Source organism: Bos taurus, chromosome 9 (genome assembly GCF_002263795.3).
Source record: "Bos taurus isolate L1 Dominette 01449 registration number 42190680 breed Hereford chromosome 9, ARS-UCD2.0, whole genome shotgun sequence".
Lineage (NCBI taxonomy): Eukaryota > Metazoa > Chordata > Mammalia > Artiodactyla > Bovidae > Bos > Bos taurus.
The window spans coordinates 96,689,803-96,713,381 of NC_037336.1; the positions used below are offsets into that span (position 1 = coordinate 96,689,803).

The 23,579-nt window shown below is 42.2% G+C and overlaps 1 protein-coding gene across 4 annotated transcripts in view; it reads left to right on the forward strand.

Annotated features, from left to right (window-relative positions):
- MAP3K4 (mitogen-activated protein kinase kinase kinase 4) overlaps positions 1-23,579 on the forward strand; it is a 105,126-nt gene that overhangs the window by 15,493 nt on the left and 66,054 nt on the right. For all 4 annotated transcript variants that reach the window (XM_002690377.7, XM_059889979.1, XM_005211105.5 and 1 more), the window contains exon 2: positions 19,718-19,908. In XM_002690377.7, the coding sequence (XP_002690423.4) occupies positions 19,718-19,908 (191 nt within the window). The remainder of the gene's footprint in view (positions 1-19,717; positions 19,909-23,579) is intronic.

The following is a 23,579-nucleotide window of genomic DNA, read 5'->3' on the forward strand; positions in this document are numbered from 1 at the left end:
AATGGTTTGCTGTAGCAATAAGAGATCTCACAAAAATGAATAATTCCCAAGTAAATTATACAGGGGTGATAGGAGGTCCCTCTCGACAGAGGTGGGTGTGATACATTGTCCGAACATACTGTGAGCATTTGCCATCTTAGTAACAGTGTTAAACCGTCATTTAAAACTGGCTCTCTCATTCCATTTTATGGTTCTGCCATAAACCGTCTAAGTTGTTACCAGTTTCTTTCTGTTCCAGATAGCACTACAATGAACCCCCTGGTAACACAGCTCTGTTGGCTCTTCTGGGGGCTTTTGTGAAATCATTTTCTGAATGCAGAATTAGAAAGGAGTTTGAACACATTTAAAAGTTGTAATATCTATCGTTAAACATTTTCTTCTGGAAAGATTATAAAAACGTACAGGCCACAAATAGTGCTTACCTTATGAGCGTTCTAGTTTTGAGGATTTTTTAAAGCCTTTGCTAATTTAATAGCCCAGAAAGAGCTATCTTGTTTAGAGTGTCTGGTGACTAATAATAGGTGGAACTACTTTCATGTTTTATTGGTATTTAAGTTTATTTTGTGAATTATCTCTTTTTTTGTATTTTTCAATTATTATTTTCCTATTGGTATCAGGATTTTTCTTTCCAGTTTTAATGAATCTTTTATAAATTAAGGACAGTGTTTTTTTCTCCAGTTTAACTTTTAAAATGAGTGTTATTATATTTTATATTTTTAAATGTTCACATAGTTAACTATTTTCTTTTAAGTTTCCTTCCATTTCTTTAAAGCTAGGAAGACCAACACATGTAATTAAGGGAAAATAATTCCAGACCCATTTTTCTGGAAAAATGCAATAAGTACCATTTTCTGTGATATTTTGTGGGGAAAAAATACCATAGCTTACATGAAATGTAAGCTGTAAAGGAGCTTATCGTACTGGTTTCTGTGTTTTCACATCACTGTAAATCTTTTTCTAATAGCCATGCACCTAGTAGATACTGGATAAGTATCTGTTGATGGAATAAATGAGAGTTAATTCAGTGAATCACCACTGGCAAGACTAATAATTTTCCTGCTGCTCGGCGCCTCTTCCTGTGTACTCTCTTTGTGTTCTTGTCTCCTGAGAACTTGTGAATAAAAGACGAAGGCATGTCCGCCCTTTTAGACTCCTTATGCAAGATGTCAAGTCCTTTCTGCATCACTGTGGTCTGCATCTTACATGCCTGGTGAGAGCTCTCCTCTTGGAATTGCTCTTTGAGTGAGAGCTGACCTAGAACCTATCATAAGATCCCCATTTCCTTGTTTTAGTAAAAGTAAGCTTGCGTTCTGTTCAAATCCTGCTTATCCCTGGTTCATATTGAGGTGTCCCTTTGGAAAAGAAAGTAAAATAACCTTTGTGGTTCAGTCGTTCAGTCGTATCTTGACTCTTTGCAACGCCCATAGACTGCAGCACATCAGACTTTGCTGTGCTTCACCATCTCCCTGAGTTTGCTCAAACTCATGTCCATCGAATCGGTGGTGCCATCCAGCCATCTCATCCTCTCTTGCCCCCTTCACCTCCTGCCGTCAAATCTTGCCCAACATCAGGGTCTTTTCCAGTGAGTCGGCTCTTCACATCAGGTGGTCAAAGTAGTGGAGCTTCAGCTTCAGCCTCAGTCCTTCCAATGAATGTTCAGGACTGATTTCCTTTAGGATTGACTGGTTTGATCTCCTGGTAGTCCAGGGGACTGTCAAGAGTCTTCTCTAGCACCACAGTTCGAAAGCATCACTTCTTAGGTGCTCTGCCTTCTTTATGGTCCATCTCTCACAATTGTACGTGACTACTGGAAAAAGCATAGCTTTGACCCTGTGGACCTTTGTCGGCAAATTGATGTTTCTGCTTTTTAGTATGATGTCTAGGATTGTCATAGATTTTCTTCCAAGGAGCAAGCGTCTTTTAATTTCATGGCTGCAGTCACCATCTGCAGTGATTTTGGAGCCCAAGGAAATAAAGTCTGTCACTGTTTCCATTGTTTCCCTCTTTTTTGCCAATGAAGTGATGGAGCTGGATGCCATGATCTTCCTTTTTTGTATGTTGAGTTTTAAGCCAGCTTTTTCACTCTGCTCTTTCACCTTCATCAAGAGGCTCTTTAGTTTCTCTCTGCACTAGTGTGCTTTCACCTCCATATCTGAGGTTATTGGTATTTCTCCCCTTGAAAGTGAAAGTCTCTCAGTTGTGTTCGACCCTTTGCGACCCCATGGACTCTACAGTCCATGGAATTCTCCAGGCCAGAATACTGGAGTGGGTAGCCTTTCCCTTCTCCGGGGGATCTTCCCAACTCAGGGATTGAACCCAGGTCTCCCACATTGCAGGCAGATTCTTTACCAGCTGAGCTACCAGGGAAGCCCATTTTTCCCTTATTGAGATACAATTCATGTATCAAACAATTCACCCATTTAAAGTATCCAAATCAGTTGTTTTAGTGTGCTCAAAGATATGTGTAGCCATCACCAGGTCAGTTTTAGAACACCGTGATCACCTCAGGAAGGTCCCCTGTGCCCGTTTGCTGCTGCTGGCTGCCAGCCTCATCCCTCCCAGTCCTAAGTGACCGTTAATCTACTTTTGTCTCTGTTCTGAGCATGTTATACAAATCGAATCATGTGACATGTGGTCTGTTAGGACTGACTTCTTTCATATAACCTAATGTTAGCAAGTTTCAGTCCTTTTGTACGATGTATCAGTCCTTCATTCTTTTCTTTGGCTGAATAGCGGTCCACTAAATGCTGTACTGTGCTCTGCGTATCCACTTGTTACTTGATAGGCATCGGCTTGTTTCCACCTTTTGACTGTTATAAGTAGTGATGTTGTAAGTGTTCAAAGATGTATAGAGGTGTTTGTCTGGACATACGTGTTCATTTTTCTTGCATATATACTTAGTCTAATTGCTGGATCATAGATTTTTCAACTTGGCTGTACCATTTGACATTCCCGCCAGCTGTGTATGAGAGTTCTGATTTCTTCCCACCCTTGCCCATGCTTATTATTGTCTGACTTTTTGAGGACGGTCATCCTTACGGATGGAAAGTCCTGTCTCAGGGTTTGGATTTGCATTTTCCTAGTGTTGGTAAGCATCTTTTCAGATGCTTGTTGGCCCTTTGTATGTCTTCTTTGGAGAACTGTGTATTCAGATCCTTTCTCCATTTTTAATTGGTTTGTCTTTTTATTATTGAATTATGTTCAGGTATTTAAATGAGAACAAGACCATTGAAGAAAAAATAGAAGACATTAAAAAAAAAACTCAAATGGACTGTCTGAAGATGAAAAATACAGTGTCTGAAATGACAAATATATTGGGTGGGATTATCAACAGAGTAGACACAAGAAAAATGTGGCTGTAAAGAAACAGCCTGCCGGTGCAAAGGATGCCAGAGATGCGAGTTCAGTCCCTGGGTTGGGAAGATCCCCTGGAGGAGGAAATGACAACGCACTCCAGTATTCTTGCCTGGAAAATCCCATGGACAGAGGAGCCTGGCAGGCTATAGTCCATGGGGTCGCAAAGAGTAGGACACGGCTGAGCGACTGGTCACGTTACACACAGGCACTGAGAAAAAAAAAAAACCTGGCCTTGTGAGCATAGCAGCCGCAAGCGTGCACAGAGCGGTACAGGGAGCACGCGGGCCAGAAAACGTGCGCAGAGCAGCGGGGACAGGCGAGGTCCTGCCCAGCACTCAGCGTGTCTGCGAGTGCAGTTCTTGGAAGAGGAAAACCAGAGAAAAGATTTTAAGAAATATGGCTTAAAATGAACAGACACGGTAAGCCTATAGATTCAAACAGTTCATTGAACCCCAAGAAAGATAAACACAAAGTTCTCACTGGAAAATCACTTATTAAATCCCTTGTTCTTCCATGGTTTCTACCCTTGTGTGTCAGTCTTATAAATAACTTTATTCTTGTAATATTTTTTTCTTCTGCTTTCACATTTCTGTTACTGTATTATGTGGAACATTCTCCTTTTATCTCATTCACCAAACCATGGTGTTCCATATTTGCTTAATTTTACCCTCCAAAGGCTTTGCCTTTATTGTTTTTAATTGTAGCCTTGATTATGAACCGTTTAAGGCTTTCTCTAATTATTCCTAAATTAACTGTGCTATTCAATTAAATGTTAATTTATTTTAATTGACCACTTTTGCAAGGAGTATGGAGAATAGTGTCCTTCTAAACAGAAAACAACAGAGCGTCACAAAAGATTGAACACCGCGGCCTTATTTGGTTAACTTCTTGACATGTATGTGATTTAAAAGTCACCTTTGTGCAAAGCCAGCTTGTGTGGTCGGAAAGGCATTGTTCTTACCTAATGTGGAAGCAACCTTGTAGCTCAAATACTGATTTGAATTTGTTATGCATCTGATACCTTTATCCTTTGAGTGTCTAATATATGTCAGAATGAGACATTTTGAAAGAAGAACCCTGCTAAATGTTGGGTCAATATTGTCTAGGTCAGTGCATCTTCACCCTTTTGGGTAAGAGACTCCATCTGACAATCTGATAAAACTATGGACTCTTGACTCCAAAAATGCGTGTAAATTAAAATCTACATTCAGTTTCAGGGGACTCGTAGTCCCCACGACTGAGACACAAAGTGTAATAACATAGTTCTGATACTTTATTTTTTACATTCCCTATATTTTGTACATGTTGCATGTAATTACATACTGTGAGATCGGTTTCCTTTCTGAAACTGTGAGTGGTGTTTATCTTTGGAATACACTGGACTTCAGGCCTCACATTTCCAGCAAATTTCACATTAGCCTACGTATTCAACCACAGTTACCAATTATGTTCTCCTTAGTGAAGAGAGGTATAAAATTAGAAATAGCTTTTTTCTAAAAGTTTTTAGATCCAATAAAAGTTTTCTTCCAGTTTACATCGTTCTTAATTAGAAGATAGTTATATTTTTCACAAGACAGACTTTTTGTTTATCTCTAAGTGCATCTTTGACGTTGCATAGCGTTTTATTTCTTAGATGTTAACTTGCCATTTTTAAGAATTTCACAACTCCTGTAGGCAGCGTGCCTCTCAGGCGAACAATTATTTTTTTCTCTGCTGACTCCTTGCAGGTGAACTGGTCTTGTTTGTTGGCCTAGTGTAGACAGAATAGCTGTTTAGGTTGATTTTAAGACTGAAGAGTTGAGCTTTATGTGTGAAAAAGTCAAAGTAGTCTTAGAAAAATGGGCGTATCTTTGTACCGGTCTGCTTGTGTAAGGAGACGTGGGAAACATTTTGAAGAAAAAGGTAGGTTCAGCCCTGCCTCGCCTCTGCTTAGCGCCCTCTGCAGCTGCACCTTTCTGTTAGGTCTGATGCCTGCCGGCGCCTTTGTGTACTCTGCTTTGCTCTGTCCTCAGCCCAGGCTGGCATGGCCTGTGGTTCTTGGAGGAGCTGTGGGCTCTTCTGTCTTGGCCACCTTCCCCCTCCCTCTCCTGGTCAGTGCCTTCAGCCGTCCTTCTTTGGAGATGTCTTCCTTGTTGTCACCCTAAGGGATCTCCAGGCTAGATCCTGTCCGCTGGTATGCTTTGTAGTTTTCCTTCACTACATAATGAGGAACTGGGCTTGAAGGACTTTGTGTGTAGTTAAGCTAAAGGCAAAGGAGAAAAGGAAAGGTCCACCTATCTGAATGCAGAGTTCCGAAGAATAGCAAGGAGAGATAAAAAAAGCTTTCCTCAGTGATCAATGCAAAGAAATAGAGGAAAACAGTAGAAAGGGAAAGACTAGAGATCTCTTCAAGAAATTAGAGACACCAAGGGAACATTTCATGCAAAGATGAGCACAATAAAGGACAGAAATGGGATGGACCTAACAGAAGCAGAAGATATTAAGAAGAGGTGGCAAGAATACACAGAGCTATACGAAAAAGATCTTCATGACCCAGATAACCACGATGGTGTGATCATTCACCTAGAGCCAGACATCCTGGAATGCAAAGTGGGCCTTAGAAGCATCACTACAAACAGAGCTAGTGGAGGTGATGGAATCCCACTTGAGCTATTTCAAATCCTGGATGATGGTGATGCTGTGAAAGTGCTGCACTCAATGTGCCAGCAAATTTGAAAAACTCAGCAGTGGCCACGGGACTGGAAAAGATCAGTTTTCATTCCAATCCCTAAGAAAGGTAATACCAAAGAATATTCAAACTGCTGCACAATTGCACTCATCTCACACGCTAGCAGAGTAATGCTCAAAATTCTCCAAGCAAGGCTTCAGCAGTACATGAACTGAGAACTTCCACGTGTTCAAGCTGGTTTTAGAAAAGGCAGAGGAACCAGAGATCAAATTGCCAACATCCATTGGATCATTGAAAAAGCAGGAGAGTTCCAGAAAAACATCTACTTCTGCTTTATTGACTACACTAAAGCCTTTGACTGTGTGGATCACAACAAACTGGAAAATTCTTCAAGAGATGGGAATACCAGATTAGCTTACCTGCCTCCTGAGAAATCTGTATGCAGGTCAAGAAGCAACAGTTAGAACTGGACATGGAACAACAGACTGGTTCCAAATTGGGAAAGGAGTACGTCAAGGCTGTATACTGTCACCTTGCTTATTTAACTTCTATGCAGAGTATATCATGAGAAACGCTGGGCTGGATGAAGCACAAGCTGAAATCAGGATCGCCAGGAGAAATATCAGTAACCTCAGATATGTAGATGACACCACCCTAATGGCAGAAAGCAAAGAGGAACTAAAGAGCCTGTTGATGAAAGTGAAAGAGGAGAATGAAAAAACTGCCTTAAAACTCAACATGCAAAAAACGAAGATCATGGCATCCAGTCCCATCACTTCATGGCAAATAGATGGGGAAATGATGGAACCAGTGAGAGACTTTATTTTCTTGGGCTCCAAAACCACTGCAGATGGTAACTGCAGCGATGAAATTAAAAGATGCTTGCTCCTTGGAAGAAAATCTATGAGAAACCTAGATAGTATATTAAAAAGTAGAGACATTAGTTTGCCAACAAAGGTCTGTCTAGTCAAAGCTATGGTTTTTCCAGTAGTCATGTATGGATGTGAGAGTTGGACTGTAAAGAAAGCTGAGTGCTGAAGAATTGACACTTTTGAGCTGTGGTGCTGAAGAGTCTTGAGAGTCGATTGGACTGCAAGGAGATCAATCCAGTCAATCCTGAAGGAAATCAGTCCTGAAAATTCATTGGAAGGACTGATGCTGAAACTGAAGCTCCAATACTTTGGCCTCCTGATGAGAAGAACTGACTCACTGGAAAAGACCCTGATGCTGGGAAAGATTGAAGGCAGGAGAAAGGGACGACAAAGGATGAGATGGTGGGATGAACATGAGTTTGAGCAAGCTCCGGGAGTTGGTGAAGCAGAGAAGCCTAGTGTGCTGCAGTCCATGGGGTTGCAAAGAGTCGGACACGACTGAGCAACTGAACTGACCTGCTAAATACCTAGTTCTCTGTGTAGATCGAAAAGTTTAGGAGGGCAGGGAGGGTGAGTCTCTTGTTCAGTAATGTGTGTTTCTTCAACTGCTAGCGCAGCCCTTGTCTGGCTGAGCCGATGCTGAGTGAACTGAGGGTCTGATGGTGTAGTTACACTACAGTATGAAGCAGTTACTGTGCAGTTTTCAACTGTAAATAAGGAAATCATTGAAATGGAGACCTAAGAAACAAAAAACCTAAAGGCAATGAAATAACATACATTTAAAATTTTATTTCTTCTTCTGTCTCAGCTCTTACACAGAATCCCATTCTCAAAGTTAATTGTTGATTTCAAATAACTGGTCTCTAATTTAAAAGGCCTGTGTTTCCTGTCCCTCCAGGGGGTGGTTTTACGCTCTTTTTTAGACATAAACACACAGATTTACATGAAAGTGAAACCCCAGCCTGATCTGTTGAGTGCTCTCGGTTCCCCTAACCATGTTCCCAGAAGACGGGGTGTGACTCCTGTACTTAGTAGGGGAGGTAGGCAGCTACCTGAAGGAGAGTGAAGTTGAGTTACACCTTACATTTGACATGCAGAAATAAGATGAGATTCTCATCTCCCCGTACCCCCCTCTGCCTTCCGTTTATACTGTAGCCACACAGTGTCTACCTAGGGTGGAGTTAATAATACTCAAGGAGGTAGGCAGCTACCTGAAGGAGAGTGGAGTTGAGTTACACCTTGTTTTTGACATACAGAAATAAGATGAAATTCTCATGATTCCCCCCTCATCTATATCGTAGCCACACTGTGTCTCCCCAGGGCGGAGTTCAGACTCTTACCCATGCGCGTAGGTGAGGAATGTAGACCTAGAATAGCTAAGAGGCTTCGCCAAAGGAGGGAACCCCAGCGCTGGCCAGAGAGCTCGGTCCCTGAACTCTCCCTGCAGGCGCTTTCTCCAGCCGACAGGGACCTCCTTCCCAGGGGGTGCAGGGCTCTGTGTCTGCCTTTGGGAGGAGGTGGACACCCCAGGGACCTGGGACAGGAGGTGGGCCCAGGGTGGGAGAGTCCTCGGCTTTGAGGTCGAACCAGGGCTCCAGTTCTGCCCAGACACATTCCAGGGAGCAGGCCAGTTACCTTAACGTCTGCTTTTCCTCTTGTGCAGAATAGGGATTGGGAGAGGCGTGTTGGGAGGACGAGATGGCACAGCATCTGTCGATTGCCCAACTGAGTTCCCTGCTATGTGATAGGTATTTGATAACGAGAGTGTGATAATTTCCATAATCAACAAGAATGGGCCTTGTGGGCAAGGTATCCTTTCCGAAAATGGCGCCAGAAAGCTCTGTGGAGGATTAAATGCGCTCCTGTGGGGTGTTTACCGTGGTGCCTGACGGACCTTGTTCAGTCTGTAAGGCAGCAGTTACACTGTCACAGTGGGACTTGTTTGTTACTGTGTGATGCATTCTGTAGCTGATGCAAAATACACAAATCTGATGCATGTCCCAGTTTTGGAAGTCACTGTTTTAAGTGGAATTTCCTCATCTGCTGTTTAGAAATTGCTCTATAACTGCAATCATCAATTACAGTGATACAGAACGGCTTAATTTTATAATTAACGTTAACATTTTTCTTTTCGTCCTGGCTTGTAGTCTTTTATGCCTGTATAGTAAATTTCTTAAGCGTTGTCATGGAATCCCATGGCGTGGCACGTCATGTCCCAGATCCCAGCCAGGACACCCCGTTACATTTAGTTACCATGTCTCCTCATCCGTGTCTTGGCTATTACTGTTCCTCAGACTCTGTTTCTGATGACTGTCACAGTTTTAAGGAGGGCCAGTCAGATATTCTGTATACTGTCGCTCAGTTTGGGTTTGTCTGGACTTTTTTTTTCATGTTTTGACTGGAGTCTGGGACTGTGACCACAGAGGTGAAGTGCCCTTGTCATTTGAAAGCTCATGTTCTCAACCTGACTTACTACTGATAATGTTGGTTTATTTGATCATTTGTCTATGTAAATTACTTGGATTTTTTTCCATAAAGGTTTGTCCCTTCTCTTGTTTATTTATATAGTAATTATTTACATCAGTAAAATCCAGTGCTTTGTCATTTATTTTGTTGTTCAGATTGTTCCAGCTTTGGCCAGTGGGGATTCTTTCAGTTGCTCCTGTGGTCATTTTAAGGTACTCCTGTTGGTTTTTTGTTTTTTCAACACTTCCTCAGCGTGCTGCACGTACAAGATACGCCCAGCTCATATTATGTCTTCCTCACTCCAGTCAGTCCAGGAATTGGCTGTTTCACCAAGAAGTCCTGGTTCTTCTGTTGAGAGTGTGGTGTTGGAAACCAAGATCTGGTCTCCAAGTCAATGAGCTCTCTCTGTTAATGTCAAAGCCGAGGTCAGAGGTTTAATGTCCAAATTGTCCTTATTCCACTTCTCTTTCCATTTTTCTTCACTGAAAACCCTGGGAGAGCATCTCATATGTTTGTATTTCCTCAGTTCATCCCCTCAACAGTTGGAGTTCATCTTTTGAAAGTATATGTGTGTCATAGAGCATATTTATAGTTAACAATTTTTAAAATTTAACTTAGAAAAATAACTTGAGTTAAGGCAATTGAGACAGCTCATCTGTTTGCTACAGAAAGCAGCTCTTTAGTTACTTTATTTCTGAGAATTACATGGGAATTAATTCATGATATACAACACTTTTTCCACATATAAATTTGGATTAGAATAAGGGGGTTTTGAAAATGTTCTCACTTGTAAGGAAGAGAGTAAGTAGAAGAAGGTCACAGTTCTTTGTTGTTGTCTTTAAAGTTTTGAACATTGGTCTTGTTTCTCTTTAAACTCTTAAATGTGTTGTGTGCTCTTGGTATGGTGTGGACCACTTGGCTTTTCCTCCCAGCTTTGGCACAGCTTTCTTCTTTGCAATTTCCCTGCCTTAGCCCCAGAGTTCTCTTTACTTAAGCCTGAAGCAGGCTTTGCAGCAATCATTGGTTTTACGTTGCTTTTCTTTAGATACATCCGTGGTCGGCATTCATGGTAAATTGCACCTGTGACGAGAAGCACAGGCTGCTTATCCTCACTTCTTGTGTTTACAGACGTGCTCCCTACTGACACCACCACCCCGGCACGAGCGGGTGCACCTCAGGAAAGGTTTTCTTCCCTTCTGATTGTTTGCTTGTTAATCTGTACACATACAGTCAGAGATCGATTTGCAAAGCTTGGGATAAAGATACAGATGCGCTCACATTTTTTTGGAGGCATTAGAACTGGCAAAAATAAGAAAGCACACTTGAAAATGTCTTATTCTTTGTCCCATTGTTTTAAAGTACTCACCTGTTTGCCGTGAAATTGCCGAAACCATAGAAATAATCACATTTATCTTTTATCTGTATCACAACTCATATATTTTTAACTACCTAAAATCTCTCTTTTTTTGGGGGTCTAGTTCTTTTTGGATAGTCTTCTGGTTAACCAGAAGTGAAGAATAATAACGTGAAATCTTTAAAGCATTTTGTTATATGATTGTATGATTTTTTTTCTGAAAGCCTTCATATGACAGTATTTTTAAAATAGCTTATTTTTATTTCTAATGATGAATAAACTTTATCCATATGGGGTAATTTTTCTTCGTATATTTGTTTTCTATCTTTGTGTTCTTTTTTATTCTATGTACTTCAGGACTGATAAAGTATACTTTGCAAAAATCTAATTCCCTGGTGGCTCACACAGTGAAGAATCTGCTTGCAGTGCAAGAGACCTGGGTATAATCCATGGGTCGGGAAGATCCCCTGGAGAAGGGAATGACTACCCACTCCAACATTCTTGCCTGGAGAATTTCATGGACAGAGGAGCCTGGTGGAGGACAGTCCCTGGACTGACCGTCCCTGAGTCAGACACAACTGAGCAACTAACACTTTACTTTTTTCATGAGTGAAGTAAGACTTCTAGAAGATCTAAGCCAGCTACACCTGCACACTCATGTGCCTAACCCTTCCCAAGACCTCTCCCTCCCCATTTCTTCTGTAATCAGCTGATGCTCACAGCATCGTGAATGATTGTGACTGATAGACTGCTCTCTCAAATGCCTGTGGTTTTCTCTTCCCACCAGTTGTACCTATATATTTATCAAGAGTTCCTCATCTGTTCCTAAATCTTTTTAGGTCTCTTGTACATTTTAATTGTAATTGCAGAATTTAGTAAACGATTATATAAATATATGAGATGTGACTGCAAAAGGGAATTGCAGTTTCTGTATAAACTAATTTGGACTGCCTGGGAAAGTCTGAAGATAGGTCACCAAAAGAAAATTAGCATTAAGTTAGGGATCGGAAAGCACTGTTGAGGTTTAGATAATCCATAAAAATCACCCTCTGAAAACCTTTAAATTTTGTTGCGTTAAAGAAGCAGAGAGTGGAGATGGCAGATGCTGTCCTTTGGTTGTGGTTTATTTGATGAAGCGGACTCCTGGCTTCTCTCGGGGACCCACACTAAAGACAAGGCTGTGGCCTCATCCAAGTCGTAACTAATTTAAACCCATTATTGGGCTTCAAGCAAAAATAAAGTGTTTAAGTATTGTGTGTGTATCAGTTCTCTATTGTAACTTAACAAACTATACCAAAGCTCAGTGACTTAAAACCATTTATTATCTGTTGTGGTATTGAATGTTTCTTCTGCTTTTCATGGTGTTGGCTTGGTCTCAGGGACAGCTGGAAGGTCTGAAATAGCCTCACACACAGGCTGGTAAGTTGGCACTGGCTGTCAGCTGGGGTGGGACCTCAGAGGCCTCTGGCCTGGCTGGCTTCTCCTTCATGCAGCCTTTCCATCTGGCTTATGAGGCTTTGAAGACCCTGGCAGTCTCAGGGTGGCTGGACTTCTTACCTGGTGGCTAGCGTGCCCTGGATACAAGGGTGGTGTTCGTAAGGCTGAGGCCCAGAACTGGCCCAGAGTCACTTCCGCTACATTCTGATGACTAAAAAGATCACGGGGTCAGCCCACATTCAAGTTGTCGTTGTTGAGTTTGCTAAGTCATGTCCAGCTCTTTGTGACCCCATGGACTGCAGCACGCCAGGCTTCCCTGTCCTTCACTGTCTCCTGGAGCTTGCTCAAACTCACGTCCATTGAGCCGGTGATACCATCCAACCATCTCATCCTCTGTCACCCCCTTTTCCTCTTGCCTTCAATCTTTCCTAGCATCGGGGTCTTTTACAGTGAATCGGCCCTTCATATCAAGTGGTCAAAGTGGTGGAGCTTCAGCTTCAGCATCAGTCCTTCCAGTGAATATTCGGGGTTGATTTCCTTTAGGATGGACTGGTTTGATTTCCTTGCAGTCCAAGGGACTCTCAAGAGTCTTCTGTAGCACCACAGTTCAATGCATCAGTTCTTCAGCGCTCAGCCTTCTTTATAGTCCAGCTCTCACATCCAGACATGACTACTGGAAAAAAACCATAGCTTTGACTGTGGGCCTTTGTGAGCAAAGTGCTGTCTCTGCTTTTTAATACGCTGTCTAGGTTTGTCATGGCTCTTCTTCCAAGGAGCAAGAGTCTTTTAATTTCATGGCTGCAGTCACTGTCCGCAGTGATTTTTGGAGCCCAAGGAAATAAAATCTGCCACTGTTTCCACTGTTTCCCCATCTATTTGCCATGAAGTGATGGGACTGGAGGCCATGATCTTAGCTTTTTGCATGTTGAGTTTTAAGCCAGCTTTTTCACTGTCCTCTTTGACCTTCATTAAGAGGAGATGATTATTCAAGGATGTGATACTGGGAGGCCACAGAGCAGCAGGAGCAACAGCCACCACAGGCGTGGCAGGTTTTTTACCTGTGGATCTCATTTTTAATGCTTTTAATATATATTTAAAAACTGACTCACCAGTATCACTTACCCAGTGATACTGGACAGAAGACTTCAAATAAGTGACAGTGTAAGCAAGCATAATAATTTGTGTAAAACTTGTATTCTTACTAATAAGTGTGGGGACACAGGGATTTCAGCGCATGGTGTTCTGACTCCAGAACCATCCCTTATCCCATACTCCACTGCCATTGTTTTGGTCAGGAGATAGTCATCTTGGCACCTGGGGTAACGTTATCACTTCAACAACATTGTCAGAAGTCAGCAATCTTTAATTCTTACAGCCTTTAAAAATTTGCATTCTTCAGATTATTAAATGTGATTTTATTAAAATAGAATTTAGATAATTAAGTCTAAAGTATCAAAAGATAAAATTATTAACCTTGCAAATCCGTTTATTCAGCAGATAGTAGTGGCCACGTAATCTGCCCTGGGCACTGTTCTCCACCCTGGACAAACAGAGGACAGATGAGGTCCCTGCCCTCATGAAGCTTTGAGTCTAGTTGGGGGGATAGTTTCTTACCATTTCCATAGGAAATCTTGTTTTAGAATGTCTGCTTGTGTTTAAAAAATGAATTATAGTTAAAAAGAATTTGAATATCTATACTGAAAAATAATGAAGGCTTGCTGGTTTTGCACAGAGCTACACTCTGAGTCAATGCAAAAGTAAAGTCATGAATGTTGGACAAACTTGAGATTTGATAACAGCTTACCTGTATGTAAGCTGATGATAGACATTCAACTACAAGCCGATTGATTGGTCAGCTAACTTTTAATTGGCGCTTACAGTACAAGCCAACCATGCCACTTCAAACTTAGCTCCTTTTAATTTATAGTGCAGGCCAAGCAAACTATGTAAGGTATCTAAAAAAGAAACCTAGAAAATCTAGCCCCTTTGCCAACAGTAGTAAAAGCCCTCCTTTAATTATTGTTTCACAGAGAATAGGTCAGTGAAGATGTGGAGAGAAACTCACACAGGTGAGAACTGTACTAATATGGAATAAAATATTTTATGTTTAAGGACTTTCCTAAAGAACTTTCAGTGAAGTTAATTTTTTTTTTAAGGGCTTTTGCAAAACCACAGATGTTTTCAAGCTCATCTAATCCAGCTCTATCGTTTTATAGATGAGCTATTTCAGGCACCATGTGGTTCACCTATGATGTCAGAGCAGAACTATTTAACCCCAAGTTATTTGAATTTTTGTCTTTCACATACTTCATTTAAAAACTACACCAAACCCCTTTGGGTTGAATTTAAGTGGTGCCTTTCTTAGACCGGATTCCTGGTCAACCTGAATGGTACTTGAGCAAGGTTTCATGTTAAAAGAATGCAACATTGTTTTATGTGACTGTCAGATGTTTAGTACCAGAAAGACATTTCACATTTGTATGTTTTAAACACAAGGAAAAAAAATGTTTCAGGGCAGCTGATGTAGACCTTGTACTACTTTCCTTATCCAAAATAATTGGTATCCATGGAAACATTCTAAACCAGTCAACTGGCCACATGAGCTCATCTCACATGAGCTAATACCAAGTGAGGTTTTGGACGCTTTTGGTCAGTTACTTGAAGTGATGCAAGTTCTTTTGAACTTACACTAGTATTTATTTTCCTAGATTTTGTGTCTACATGATTTATTTTAAAGAAAAAAAAGAATGAACTTTTGCTCAATTTCCCCTCCTACCCCACCCCCCATTGTATTCTTAGCTAAAACTTCCAAATTAAGTTGTTTTTCTCTGACTGCTTTTCAGATTTTTCTCTTCATCACTGTTTTTTTTTTTTTTTTTTTAACAATTTGATTATGATACTCATAATCAAAAACTAGTAGTTTTCTTACATTCTTATATCTTTGAGCTGCTGCGTTTGTTGTTTTTTCCCCTCAGATTTGGAAAATTTTCAGGCCTTATTTCTTCAGAGAATTTTTTCTGTTCCTCGCTTTTCTTGTTTTGAGCTCCAATAACACATATGTTACACTGGTGGTGGTTCAGTCGCTAAGCTGTGTCCAACTCTTGCTAAATGGAATAGAATTTTTAGAAATTGGATTTTTTTTCTGATGAGCTAGTTTTAGACTACATTAGCTAGTTTTAGAGTATTAATTTTACTGTACTTATATCAATTTTAAAGTGAACATGAAAGGGTCAGTCACTCAGTCATGTCTGACTCTGCAGCCCCGTGGACTGTAGCCCACCAGGCTCCCCTGTCCATGGGATTTTCCGGGCAAGAATGCTGGAGTGGTTTCCTTCTCCAGGGGATCTTCACTACCCAGGGATTCAAGCCGGGTCTCCTGCACTGCAGGTGGTTCTTCACCAGCTGAACCCCAGGGAAGCCTGTGTGTATCACCCTGCTTGATGTTTATCCTGTGGATTACTGATGCTCTGGTCTTTCTCTTTTTCTTCCCTTTTTTTCTCTCAATCTTTTTCACTCTGATTAACTTTGGGTAATTTCTAGTGCTATATCTTCAAGTTTATTGATCTTTTTTTTCTATTGTAGCTAATCTGCTTTTATCTTTTCTAGAGTATTTTTCATTTCATGTGTGTTTTATCTCTGCAAGATCCACTTGAGTCATTTCTGGTCTGTCTCTATTGATTTTTCACCTGGTTTGGGTTGCATCTTCCTGTTTCTTTGTAAATTTGCATAGGATGGCAGATATTGTGAATTTTATTTATTGGGTGTTAGACTTAAAATTCTTTTAGGTAATGTTGGACTTTGTTCTAACGTTTAATTAAATTACAGTTACTTGGATGGAATGTAAACCAATAACATTTGTGACAGGTGTGACCACCATCTTAACAAAGTAAACCTTAAGAAAGTATTAAATGCATATCTTCATCTTTGTATAATGCTTCTCCTAAGATTTATTTTAATTATGAATAAATATAGTATCTGGCAGCACATGGCGTTTTTCCTACCTCATTTTCTATGGTGCATAATGAATAAGGGATAAACTATATTATGTTTGGTTGATTTTAATATAGTGTTTGACAGTATTCATCTTCACTTCCTTGTCATTCTGTATGTTTGCTGCTAGAATAATTAAAGTTTGGAAATGCTTTGAAATCAGTAGTTTATTGTGACTTTTTGTTTTGTAATAGATGTAGATTTGAAAACAAGAGATATTCAGCTTCTGTAGAATTATTACAAGGACTTAGTCTTCTACTCTGATTTGGAAAGTGCAGTCAAATGAATTTTTCCATGTGTAGAGAAATACAGTTGGAGAACAGTACAGCACAGATACCTTTTTCTGTTTCCCCAAATAAAATTTTTCATAAAAGTTAACATTTTCAAAATATGTGCTTTCTTAGTGGAGAAGGAAATAGCAACCCACTCCAGTGTTCTTGCCTAGAGAATCCTGTGGACAGAGGAGCCTGGTGGGCTGCTGTCCATGGGGTTGCACAGAGTCAGACACAACTGAAGCGACTTAGCGTGCATGCGTGCATTGGAGAAGGAAATGGCAACCCTCTCCAGTGTTCTTGCCTGGAGAATCCCAGGGACAGAGGAGCCTGGTGGGCTGCCGTCTATGGGGTCGCACAGAGTCGGACACGACTGAAGCGACACTTAGCAGCAGCAGTGCTTTCTTAGGTTGTTTTTATCTGCTAAAAGCACTGGACCTTGTAGATAAAACAGTGACCTCTCCTGTCTTGAGTTTGACTCTGTCCTCAGGGCTGGGGCCTTGCCGTTGGAGACTCGGCTTAGTGACGTGTGGACATCGTTAGTCCCTCTTCAAAAATTCCTCTTCTACCTGCACGTTACGTTGCGTTAGTTCATTCATCCACATAATACTGCTGGATGCGAGTGAAACGTTCCATTTCTTTATGCCTGTCTGATGCTTTAGTATTTTCTGCATAGCCTTTTACTACCATTATTTTGTTTTGTTTTTTGAGTCTTCACAACTGAATTTCCTGAAATATTTTAGAATATTGACCTTAGAAATTCTGAATTACTGTTTCTTCTTAGTCTGAGATTACGTTACGTGCAGTCACCCATCCAGGAAGGCTGGGGCTCAGCCTTGGGTCTTCTGCCTCCAGGTTCATGCTCTCCACCGCAGAGGGGTGTTCTGAGCTGGGTCTGATTTGCTCTTTCATACCTGACTCTGTTCAGTAATATATGAGATGTATTATCGTGGAAAAACAATGAATGGTTTTGAACATTGTCCTGAAAACTATTGGAGATACAAAAGTAGTAAAATACAAAGTCCTTCCTTACCACTGACTTTATCTTAATGGGGGAAAAACAGAGTTATAATATTGAATTTGAAAGGAGTTAGAAGATGTTAAAGGGGCTTCCCTGATGGCTCAGAGTTTATAGCGGTACCTGTAATGCGGGAGGCCTGGATTCGATCCCTGGGTCGGGAAGATCCCCTGGAGAAGGAAATGGCAACTCACTCTAGTATTCTTGCCTGGAGAATCCCATGGACAGAGGATCCTGGAGAGCCACAGTCCATGGAGTTGCAAAGATTTGGACATGACTGAGCGAATTCACTTTCACTTTCAGAAGATGTTAAAGTGTTAGAATTGTTTCTGGTGGTGTTCATGCTGAAGTCAAAGGCAGATTCTCTTTCCAAGTTGGGCAGATGCATGCTGAGTGATGTCAATCATTTAGTGATACTGCTCACACTGCTCCTGTTGAGCATGCTTTATAGGGTTTAGCCCTTACAGGTATGGAGTTCAAATACTTATCATCCTTATTTTATATATGTGCATTGCAGAGATTTTAAATAATTTGGCTGAGGCTCACACAGCTAGTAGCTGGCAGAGTCAGGATTTGAACCTAAGTCCCTTGTGTGAGGAAGCCTGTGTTATTCATTAGAAAGCTTGTGCTAGTAACCACAACACCAGATGGGAATGAAATCAGCAACCTTGTGATAGCCGTGTTTGTTTTTATCAGTTGAATCAACTATTTTGTAGTGAGTGTGGAAGAAATGAATATGGGAAATTTCAAAATAATTTATGTCCATGTGAATCACTTCAGTTGTATCCCACTCTTTGCGACCCTATAAACTAGCCCGCCAGGCTCCTCTGTCCATGGGATTCTCCAGGCATGAATCTCGGGGTGGGTTGCCATGCCCTCCTCCGGGGGATCTTCCTGACCCAGGGATGGATCTCACGTCTCTTATGTCTCCTCCACTGGCAGGCAGATTCTTTACCCCCAGTGCTGCCTGGGAATCCCACATTGTTATTTGCTGTGTGACTTCGTAAGTCTTAAATAATAAAGGTAGCTAGCCTGAGGGAATAGGTACATTTAAAACTTATGTCTAAATTTGCTTATGGGTTTAATTTGATTCAGTTAGCTTTTGGAATATTCTGCTTGTGTGTCTGATTGTGTGGGCCTGTGTGTGTGGAGGGCGTGTGCGCTCACGGTATCTAGAGTGGTCTTGTCTGGTTTAAAAATCAGTTTTTGACCTGTCCCAGGGATTCTTTAAATATTTCAGTGCTGTAAATTTGAATAATTCTGCAGCATTTTTATTTTTGAAAGATAAGGATCTTTTGTCAGTCTATTCAATAATAATGTTATCATACATTTTAGGGTGGGATTTTTTTTTCCCCCTCATGATTTTGAAATAGCTTTGATTTTCTAACAGGATGTGTAAATCTCCAGGGAGAAAACTGGTTGTATCTTGAATTTAGTTTAGAGTTCTATTTTTAAAATATGAAGTATATTTTATAAAGAAGATTCAGAATAGGTTAGATTGTAAGGGTCCCTATTTGAAAGGAACTTCATGATTGTGTCTTTACAGTTTGCTGTTTGAGAACTGTATCTGTTCTCAGTTCATATATTAAATTTTATTTTCGTTAGCATTGCAAAAAATAGAACTTTATCCAAGTAGTGGTATTGTGGAGGAAGTCTCCTGGGGACAGAGAATTGGCAGGAAGTTTCCAGAGACCAGGTTAAGGAGGAACTGCCGTTTGGAGGTCAGGAGAAAGTCGTTCCCTTCTCTCCTGCACGGCATCTTCCCCGCACGCCCCTCCCCGGCACTGCACTGCGGTCCCTACCACACGTCATCAGAGCTCTCTGCTCAGCTCCTGCTCTCTGTTCTGTCTGTTTGTGCTTCACAAAGGAAGGATCGGGCCTCTGAAGTCCGGGCAGGACTTGTCCACTCAGGTTTAGCTCGTCCGCACCTAGCACGTGAGCAATGCTCAGTTCAGTCGGATTTGTATCTTTCAGTTCTTTGCTCTTTTTTTCCCCCCAATCCTCAAGTATTTAGTTTTAAACTTCATTTATGTTGGAAAGAATTCTCCAAACAACAGAAACTGCACATTAGTTTCTGTGCGTGCTGAGAGCAGGAACACAGTGGCTGCGTTCTCCTTGTGAGTTTCTGCAGCTACAATAGAGGAGCAACATACACCAGGCTAAGGAGATGACAGAGCCATGGAAAAGTGTTACAGAGAGTTCTTAAAAGGAGCTTGGAGTGGTTTAAGTTTGAATTCGCTTCCTCTGTCACTGAGTGTTTTCTTCGCTTGTTGTCTTTATCAGGCAAGAGTGCGTATTGGGAGACTCAGCTTGCAAGAATTCCGAATCCGATCCTGAGGACTTTTCAGATGAAGCCAACACAGAGAACCTTTATGGCACCTCTCCTCCCAGCACGCCTCGGCAGATGAAACGCATGTCCTCCAAGCACCAGAGGAATAGTGTCGGGAGGCCCGCCGGTCGCGCCAATCTGAAAGGTCAGTCTTGCACTGGAGAAGATACACGTGCGAGGGCGTGGCGCGGTTCAGCGTCTCTGTGCCACAGGGCGCTGTGATGCACGCCTTCTACAGTAGCGGTGGTTACTCCTCTTCCTTTAAGTTTGATCTTACGCTGCCTGAAAGTTTTGTTTTGACACTTTCTGAGTTATTATCATTAGCAACGTTGTTAGTAAAGGAGAAACTGACTCTCCAGAGGTGGAAAGGCTTGTCCTGAGTGTTCGTTCAGGTCAGCGTGTGAGGCATTCGCGTTCCTTGTAGGATGTGGAGGAGGCCGTGGGGATGCCGTGCCCGTCCCGGACGGCTGGCTGCGGGTGTGCAGATCTGTGGCCTTCTTTCCTTCTTCGTATCTCTTGGGGGATTCGTATCTGTCTCCCGGGAGTGACGTCCTGGGCAGGTGGGGAGAGGCAGGGCCCGGCGTCTCCTCCAGGGTTCTCTGGGCGGCCTGAGCCCCGTGCGCTGTTCCCTCATGTGTGGGGCCCTCCTGCATCCTGAGCACAGCACCAGATGGTGCCTTGTCACCAGGCTCAGAACTTCTGTCTCGCCTTTCTCTGTTTTTGAAATCCCAAAGCCCAGATAGCGTCCTGCTCCTGGAGACGGAGACTGTTCTCGGCTTTCATTTCTTCCTTCCTCGGAGCACGTCACCGCTGTTCATTTCTGAGGTGGGAGAATTGAAGCGTGCAGACCTGGCTACCTTGTACATACTTTCTAACGCGGAACCTCGGGTCACCAAGGCCTTACAGTTTTAGAAACTGTCTTGATTTCAGAAAACCACTGGTCCTAAAGCTGATCTCTTAGCTTCCTAGAATTCATCCACCTATTACTATGCAAGGTCGAGATTTCATTCCTTGTTTCCTCTGAGAAATTTCCGCTTGTCACATGTTCTCCTTACTGGAAAGCCTCATTTCTGGTTCCCTCTTTCTGTAGCCTGCGTTCTTCTGCCCTTTTTGGTCAGCTTCCCTGTCCCACACCTTTCTTCTGTACACTGATCTCTCATGGTTGATGTCCGCAAGTCCATTCTGGGTCCCTGTTATATATAGCTTCTCCCAGAAAGGAGAGAGGCAGGAGAGGTGGACTTTATTGTATTTGTGTGCTTGAATGACTTCTTGTCCAGGGAGGAATTCCTAGGCAGTAAATACCCTTTCTTTCCTATGAGGAAGACTTTTTTTTTTTTTACTTTGTTTTAAAACTTTATTTGTAGTAGGATATTAACCTATGGCCTGTATTTACCCCGTTTGGAAAGTAATAGCTTTCTATTGCAGTATAGTATCTTTAAAATCAGTCCTTATCCATTTTCTCAAAAGAATTTCTCAGATGCCTACAGAAGTGCCTTATCTAAAGTAGTATTAGTGAAGGAGCATCTCCTGATCAGTATTGTTAATGACTGACTTGCTTTGTGGTGCTGAAACGTGACGATGCCAACAGGACATCTGCTTTTTCTTTACTGGTTGGTTCATACAGTTCTGGGGGCATTGCCCTGGTGGCTCAGCAGTAAAGAATCCGCCTGCAGTGCAGGAGACACGAGTTCTATCCCTGAGCGGGGACGATTCCCCTGGAGGAGGAAATGGCAACCCGCTCCAGTGTTCGTGCCTGGAGAATCTCATGGATTGGTAGGGTCTCAAAAGAGTTGGACATGACTGAGTGACTAAACAACAGCAACAGTTTTGGAACAGGAGTTGAGAACACAGTCTCCTCCCTGTACAGATTAAGAAAGTGGGGCCCAGGGTTTTAAAGCAACTTCTTAGCCACCAGAAGGCTTGAGATAGCGGCAGGACTGAACGGCCAGAAGGCTTGAGATAGCGGCAGGACTGATTTTAGGTGCTTTTTTTTTTTGACCACTCTGTGCAGCTTGTGGGATCTTCGTTCCCTGACGAGGTATTGAACCCAAGTCTTCGGCAATGATAACCCACTGGTGCCAAGGACTTTCCAGGACTGATTTCAGCGCTAGCTCTCCTGGGCCTCAGTTTGGACTTTATTCCCAGTTCGAGCAGCAGGGGCTAAGCTCTGAATGTGCTGCTTGAGATGGCTGTGTGTGCTCAGTCACTCAGTCGTGTCCAGCTCCTTGCCACCCCACGGACTGTGGCCCACCAGGCTCCTCTGTCCACGGGATTCTCCAGGCAAGAATATTGGAGTGGGTTGCCATTTCCTCTTCCAGGGGCTCTTCCTGACGCCGGGATTGAACCCACGTCTTTTGCATCTCTTGCCTGGGCAGGCAGATGCTTGACCATGCAGTCACCTGGGAAGCCCATTGAGATTACTGCGCATCGTCCCTTATCGGTCAGAAAACCAGTCACTGGATACTTGTTGAGCTCCTGCTGTTGTTCTGGGCTGTGCCAGAGATAGAAGGTAGAGGAGAGATTGTCTGTCTTCCTCCTCAGCTTCTTTCAATTGTTTATTTCATGAAATGACAGAATTTTAGGTCTGGAAGATGTCAGAGACCACTTTAATTCCTGCCATTTTGCAGGTGAAGAGGGAATGCTCGTTAACCTTTGACTTGTAGCTACCTGAAAGCAGACCTCAGGCATCAACTTACTGTTTTTTCTTGTTGCAAAAGATGACATGTTTAGGGAGTTTAGAAAATGCTGACAAAAAGAAAATAAAAATAGCCATAAACCCAACATGTAAACATAACTTTTGCCATCTTTGCCCTGTAGTTTCTTTTTGCTTCAGTTCAGTTGCTCAGTTGTGTCTGATTCTGCAACCTCATGGACTGCAGCACGCCAGGCCTCCCTGTCCATCACCAACTCCTAGAGCTTGTTCAAACTCATGTCCATTGAGTCAGTGATGTCATCCAACCATCTCATCTTCTGTCGTCCCCTTCTCCTTCCGCCTTCAATCTTTCCCAGCATCAGGGTCTTTTCCCAGGAGTCAGTTCTTCGCATCAGGTGGCCAAAGGATTGCTGTCCTTCATTAGTCCTTCCAATGAATATTCAGGACTGATTTCCTTTAGGACGGACTGGTTGGATCTCCTTGCAGTCCAAGGGACTCTCAAGAGTCTTCTCCAGCACCACAGTTGAAAAGCATCAATTCTTTGATGCTCAGCTTTATTTATGGTCCAGCTCTCACATCCATACATGACTCCTGGGAAAACCACAGCCTTGACTAGGTGGACCTTTGTCAGCAAAGTAGTGTCTCTGCTTTTTAATATGCTGTCTAGGTTGGTCATAGCTTTTCTTCCAAGGAGCAAGTGTCTTTTAGTTTCATGGCTGCAGGTACCATCTGCAGTGATTTTGGAGCCCAAGAAAAGAAAGTCTGTCACTGTTTCCACTGTTTCTCCATGTATAACACAGTCTCTTTGCTTACATATAGCAATATCTGTGTTGCTGTACTGTATTGTTTTACAGCTGGCTTCTGTTTTCATTTCCTATGGTGTGAACTTTCTGTGTCATGGAGTAACCCGTGCTGAGTAACCCAGTTAAATGGCTGCTGAATCGTCTGTGGAAGCATGTGCCCAGTTATCACTGACGGTTCTCAGCACTGTGCTTGGCTCCTCAAAGGAGTTACCTTTTAAATATCATAATAACCCAACGAGATGTAGGTTCTCTATATTACTATGCAGCTTACGGTTGAGGAAATGACACCGTTTCTAGGGTGTGTAGTTTTAACTGTCCTGTCATGCATACGTTAGAAAGTAGTTAGTTTGCCATCTGGTC